This window comes from Lactuca virosa, chromosome 6 (genome assembly GCF_052849685.1).
Source record: "Lactuca virosa cultivar CGN04683 chromosome 6, Lactuca_virosa_CGN04683_v6, whole genome shotgun sequence".
Classification (NCBI taxonomy): Eukaryota; Viridiplantae; Streptophyta; class Magnoliopsida; order Asterales; family Asteraceae; genus Lactuca; species Lactuca virosa.
The window spans coordinates 182,057,910-182,064,231 of record NC_136431.1 but is presented as its reverse complement, the minus strand read 5'-3'; the positions used below and the strand labels follow the sequence as shown (position 1 = coordinate 182,064,231).

Genomic DNA, 6,322 nt, shown 5'->3' with positions numbered 1-6,322 from the left:
TTTTGAAGACCCGGAATCCGCATTGAGGAAAAACAGAGGCAAAGACGTTGAAAGCTCGAATACACCCAAGAAATTGCCTTTGCCTAGCTTGAAGACGGTTTTTGGGAAAAAGAAGAGCAGCAAATCAGGAGCATCCAGCGCCTCTTTAGCAAGCGAAGACCCAATCAGAGAGGATACCGAGTACGAAACCGAAGGAGAAGAAGACCCTACATTCGGGCACGTTTCCGATTCCGACGACGAATTAGCTATCCCTATGGCTAACATCGATGAAGTCCCCATGGGGGAATGGAAGAAGAGGATACGCGATGATACCGGCCCGGGACTTGTGCAACCCGCAATTCCCGCAACTGCCACTTTTGAGCTTAAGGGTCACATTCTTGCTCTACTCAAGGAGATCCCCTTCTACGGAAAAGACCACGAAGATGCTTACAAACACTTGGATGAAGTCAATGATGTAGCTGATTATTTTAATGTTCCAAACATGCCTCGCGAAACTCAGCTACTTCGCATGCTTCCGGTTACATTGAAGGGTGCTGCAAAGGATTGGCTCAAGTCACTTCCCCCCGGATCCATCACTACATGGGCCAAGATGAAAGAAGAGTTTATGGATCAATTCTGCCCACCCTCCAAGATATCGAAGTTAAAGAAAGCCATAGCCAACTTTGAACAACAAGCTGGAGAGTCACTTTATGAAGCTTGGGAGAGGTACAAGAGTTTACTAAGGAATTGCCCACATCATGATCTTAAAAGTCAACAAGAAGTCTCCATTTTCTATGATGGAGTGAATGTTACAACAAGGCAATTACTTGACTCGCAAGGTCCACTCACAAAGAAAGCACCCCCGGTGATAAAGCAACTAATTGAAGAATTCTCTAAGCAATCTAGAGAATACCACAATCCAAGGAATGATGTGACAAGGGGATCAGCTTATGCAGCTTCAGAAGATTTGTCAGCAGTCATGGCTATGTTGAAAACCATGGATAGGAGGATGGATAAAATGGATCAAACGATACATGCTATTCGGGTGGGTTGTGAGAATTGTAATGGACCTCATCTTACTAGAGATTGTGACTTGGACGAGAATGGGAATAAGAAGGTGCAAGTATGTTACTCAAGTGGTGACCGATATGATGAAGATTGGTGGAAACCCAAGAAAGAGTGGCTTCCTTATGATGAGTACAAGAGGGCTAAGGAGGAGAAGTTTAAACAAAAAGGAAGAGGTTTTTACCAAAAGGAGGAGCCGGCACAAGAAAGAAAACCAAGTTTGGAAGAGATGCTTACTAAGTTTGTAGCTGCTTCAGAAAAGAGACACAATGACCAAGATGCTGCAATACAAGAGACAAGAACAATGCTTAGGAATCAGCAAGCATCTATCCACAACATTGAGACACAGCTGGGGCAACTTGCTCAACAAATTAATCAAAGATCACCGGGAGAACTTCCAAGTAAAACCGAAAACAACCCACGAGGCGCACATATAAAAATTGTGACAACAAGAAGTGGGAAGATAATTACTCCTCTGGCCCCTATTCAGACTGAAGAACCCAAGGAGTTGCAAAAGGAAGATGCAGAAAAACAAGACAAAAGTCAAAATCTGCATGATACAGAAGCTACTCGCCGAGTCCAGAATATGGACTCGACGAGTCCAGTAACCATTCCGAAAAATCAGATTCCTGAAAAGCCCTTTCAGCCTCTAATGCCATATCCAGCCCGAGCTAAACAAGAAAAGAAGGAAGAGGAATACCAGAAGTTTCTTGACCATATAAAAGCTCTTCAAATCAACATACCATTCATCGAAGCAGTAGCGCAAATGCCAAAATATGCCAAATTCCTCAAGGAGCTTTTAACCAACAGAAGGAAGATGGAGGAAGTAAAAAAGGTAGTTCTTAATGAGAACTGCTCAGCTGCCATGTTAAACAAACTACCAAAGAAGAAGGGTGACCCGGGAAGCTTGACTTTGCCTTGCCAATTTGGTAACTTGGCCACCATTCATGCTTTGGCTGATTCGGGAGCAAGTGTGAACCTCATGCCTTATTCATTTTTTCAAGAAATTGGATCTCCCGGAACCAAGGCCAATTCGAATGGCAATTCACTTAGCAAATAAAACAGTCACATTTCCAAGAGGAATATGTGAGGACTTATTGGTAAAGGTGGAGAAGTTCGTATTTCCCGCAGACTTTATAATTCTAGACATGAAAGCGGATCCTCAAGTCCCGATCATCCTTGGAAGACCTTTCCTTAACACGGCAAGTGCTATAGTGGACATGAGAGACTCGAAACTTACTCTACGGGTGGGGGATGATTCAGTCACTTTCGGGGTTGATCAAGCTATGAAGCATGCAAGGAATAGTGATGACACGACATTTTCAATTGACATGTTGGATGAATTGATGGAGGAATGGGATAATGAAGACCCAAACAAGTCTACCATCATCTTTAATGAAGAACTTGATGCTGAAAAAGACCTACTGGAAATTGAGAGACTGCTGGAAGAAGCTGATTATGAGGAATTTATGAAGAACTTTGAGCACTCTACTCGCCGAGAAGTCATGAATTCTGCAAAGGACTCGCCGAGTCCCTTACCTGTACTCGGCGAGTACAACATGCAGAACGCAAAAACAGAGCTTAAAGCACTACCAGATCACTTGGAGTATGCCTTCCTTGAAGATGGTCAACAAAAACCAGTTATAATAGCTTCTGATCTCTCCAAATCTGAAAAAGAAGAATTAGTTCAAGTCTTGAAGAAGCAAAAGCGGGCCATTGCATGGAGCATTACCGATATCAAGGGAATAAGCCCCTCTTATTATTCTCACAAGATTAACCTGGAGGAAGGAGCAAAGCCGGTTGTGCAACACCAAAGAAGATTGAACCCAAACATGCAAGAAGTGGTCAAGAAGGAAGTAGTCAAGGTCTTAGATGCAGGGATCATTTATTCTATTTTTGACAGTCCGTGGGTGAGTCCTGTCCAAGTTGTGCCCAAGAAAGGAGGGATGACGGTCATAACCAACGAGAAGAACGAGCTTATTCCGACACGAACGGTAACCGGTTGGCGAGTGTGTATCGATTATCGAAAGCTAAACGATGCCACTCGTAAAGACCATTTTCCTTTACCTTTTATTGATCAAATGCTAGAAAGATTGTCGGGCCATAGCTATTATTGTTTCTTAGACAGATTTTCGGGTTACTTCCAAATACCCATAGACCCAATGGACCAAGAAAAGACCACTTTCACTTGCCCAAGTGGAACTTTTGCCTATCGTCGCATGCCCTTTGGGTTATGCAATGCACCTGCGACATTTCAAAGGTGCATGACGGCCATATTCCACGACATGGTGGAAAAATTCATGGAAGTATTTATGGACGATTTTTCTGTTTTTGGATCTTCCTTCCATGATTGTCTCACTAACCTTGATTTAATGCTTGCAAGGTGTGAAAAAACCGACTTAGTCCTTAATTGGGAAAAATGTCACTTTATGGTCAAGGAGGGTATAGTTTTAGGCCACAAAGTTTTGAAATCGGGAATTGAGGTGGATCGGGAAAAAAATAGATACAATAGCCAAATTACCTCCACCAACTAATGTGAAGGGCATTAGAAGTTTTCTAGGCCACGCGGGTTTTTACCGACGTTTCATAAAAGATTTTTCTAAAATAACTAGACCTTTAACAAAATTGCTTTTATAAGATGCACCATTTAATTTTACTAAAGAGTGTTTAGAGGCTTTTGAATTTTTGAAAGCAAAATTGACTAATGCCCCGATCATTGTTGCCCCGAATTGGGGTTTACCATTTGAAATAATGTGTGATGCTAGTGACTTTGCATTAGGAGCTGTCCTTGGTCAAAGGGTTGATAAGCACTTTCGACCCATTTATTATGCAAGTAAGACTTTGAATCCTGCCCAAGAGAATTACACCACCACCGAAAAAGAATTACTAGCTGTGGTGTATGCTTTTGACAAATTCCGCCCTTATCTAGTTTTTATCTAAAACCACTGTTTTTACTGACCACTCTGCTATCAAGTATTTGTTTGCCAAGCAGGATGCCAAGCCAATATTGATACGTTGGGTTCTATTTCTACAAGAATTTGACATCGAGATACGCGATAAGAAAGGAATGGAGAATGTAGCAGCCGACCACTTGTCAAGGCTAGAAAACCCGCAATTGGAAAATTTGGTGGAAGATAAAGTTGGAGATGATTTTCCGGACGAGTACATTATGGTGACCACAGGGGAAGAGCCATGGTTTGCGGACATAGCTAATTACTTAGCTAGCAAGTACATCCCAAAAGATCTTACTCGCCAACAAAAGAAGAAATTCTTTTCAGAAATAAAATACTACTTTTGGGATGAGCCATTTCTTTTCCGAAGTTGCGCGGATGGAATCATTCGAAGATGTGTATTCGGAAATGAAAGTCGACAAATTTTGGAGCCTTGTCATAGCGGGCCCACCGGTGGACATCATGGAGCACACTACACTGCTAAGAAGATATTTGATATTGGGTTTTATTGGCCCACAATTTTTAAAGATGCTACCCAATATGTCAAAGAGTGTGATGCATGTCAAAGAGCAGGAAACATCTCCTCCCGAAATGAGATGCCACAACATAGTATTCAAGTGTGTGAAGTGTTTGACGTATGGGGATCGATTTCATGGGACCATTTCCAATGTCGAAAGGCAACAAATATATTTTGGTGGCGGTGGATTATGTATCCAAGTGGGCGGAGGCACAAGCTTTACCAACTAATGATGCTCGGGTGGTGGTGCGATTTTTGAAGAAGTTATTTTCGAGATTTGGAGTTCCTAAAGCACTTATAAGTGATCGAGGCACTCACTTTGCCAATGATCAATTAGAAAAGGTGTTAAGGAAATATGGGGTAACCCATAAATTCTCTACATCTTACCATCCACAAACAAGTGGGCAAACTGAAGTGACAAATAGAGCCTTAAAAAGAATTTTGGAGAGATCGGTGGGGAGCAATCGGAAGGAATGGTTGGATAAGTTAGATGATGCACTTTGGGCCTTCCGAACAGCTTTCAAAACACCTATTGGTACTACACCATATAGGCTAGTTTATGGAAAGCAATGTCATTTGCCGGTGGAAATAGAGCATAAAGCTTTTTGGGCTTTAAAAATGTGCAACTTTGATATAGCTGAACTTAAAAACAACCGGTTGATGCAAATGAATGCTCTTGAGGAACTTCGCAATGAGGCCTACACTAACTCCTTAATTTATAAAGAGAAAACCAAGAGTTGGCATGACAAAAGGATCAAGGGTAATAAAGATTTTCATGAAGGGCAAAAGGTGTTGCTTTTCAATTCAAGACTCAAACTTTTTTCGGGCAAACTAAATTCAAGATGGGATGGTCCATTTCTAGTGAAAAAGGTGTTTCCACATGGAGCTATCGAGTTATTGTCAAGAGATGGCACCCCTTTCAAGGTTAATGGACATAGAGTGAAAAAATACGAAGAAGGAATCCCGAGAAATGAAGACATAGAAGAAGGGCTGCTGCTGGAGGGAATGGCAGAAACGTAGAATGGAAGGAGTCCAGCTAATGACTCCTTAAAAAGAAGCGCTTCCGGGAGGCAACCCAAGTTTAGAGTTTGCATTTCTTTTCCCTTTGTTTTCTTTTTCATTCCTTAGGATCTGTTTTCTTTCATTCTTCTTCTGAAATTATGTTTAAAAATGATTGCTTGAGGGCAAGCAATGCTCAAAGTGTGGGGTGGTGGTTTAAAAATTAAGTTTTTTTTAAAACTACATGCTCTACTCGCCGAGTTTATACGTATTACTCGGCGAGTACCTATTCAAAATCCCCGAAAATCGCGAATACGCGTTTCTACTCGGCGAGTAGAACATTTACACGGGTTTTTACAATCGGTAAATTAGGGTTTCTTTTTCTTTTATTCACTTTCACCAAACCACTCATACTCGCCATGCACTTCTACTCTCAAACCATTTCTCCAGTTTTTTCTTTCTTTCTTGTTGAATCTCCATCCACCAAGCAAAAAGGTATGATAACGATTGCAACTTTATCAATTCTTGGTTCTTATTTTGCTTAAAATCCGGATTTGGGGATTTTCTCCAATTCTAGGGTTTTGATTTTACTATGAATTAGGAAGCTTTAGACAAAATTTCTTATGGATGTGTGTTTAAGGGACTTAGTACAGCAAACCCCTTTGCAAAATTAGGTGTTTTCATTGACCTAATAGGGTCCGATGGAAATTTGCTCTCGCAGTTCATCCTACTCGCCGAGTAGTTCATGAACTCGGCGAGTAGATGCTATGACAGACCTGTGATAATTAACTTTAATTGCTGGGTTTTGTTT

The 6,322-nt window shown here is 41.4% G+C and overlaps 1 protein-coding gene and 1 non-coding gene across 2 annotated transcripts; one reads left to right on the top strand and one right to left on the bottom strand.

Annotated features, from left to right (window-relative positions):
• The first annotated feature begins 277 nt into the window (after positions 1-277).
• Positions 278-2,104, top strand: LOC145122131 (uncharacterized). Its single transcript, XM_079057789.1, has 2 exons — positions 278-705; positions 799-2,104. Exons 1-2 carry the CDS (start codon positions 278-280, stop codon positions 2,102-2,104), a joined length of 1,734 nt encoding a protein of 577 aa, XP_078913915.1.
• LOC145123105 (small nucleolar RNA R71) lies at positions 638-744 on the bottom strand. The gene has a single exon (XR_013714984.1). It is a non-coding gene; the product is annotated as a small nucleolar RNA R71 (small nucleolar RNA).
• Positions 2,105-6,322: the final 4,218 nt, after the last annotated feature.

What these genes read in the sequence shown, in the direction of transcription:
- LOC145122131 (XM_079057789.1), top strand. Translation starts at nt 278, where the DNA reads ATGGGGGAATGGAAGAAGAGGATACGCGATGATACCGGCCCGGGACTT. An exon ending in CTTTATGAAGCTTGGGAGAG is followed by an intron (nt 706 to 798) that starts GTACAAGAGTTT and finishes TGTTACAACAAG; the next exon opens with GCAATTACTTGACTCGCAAG.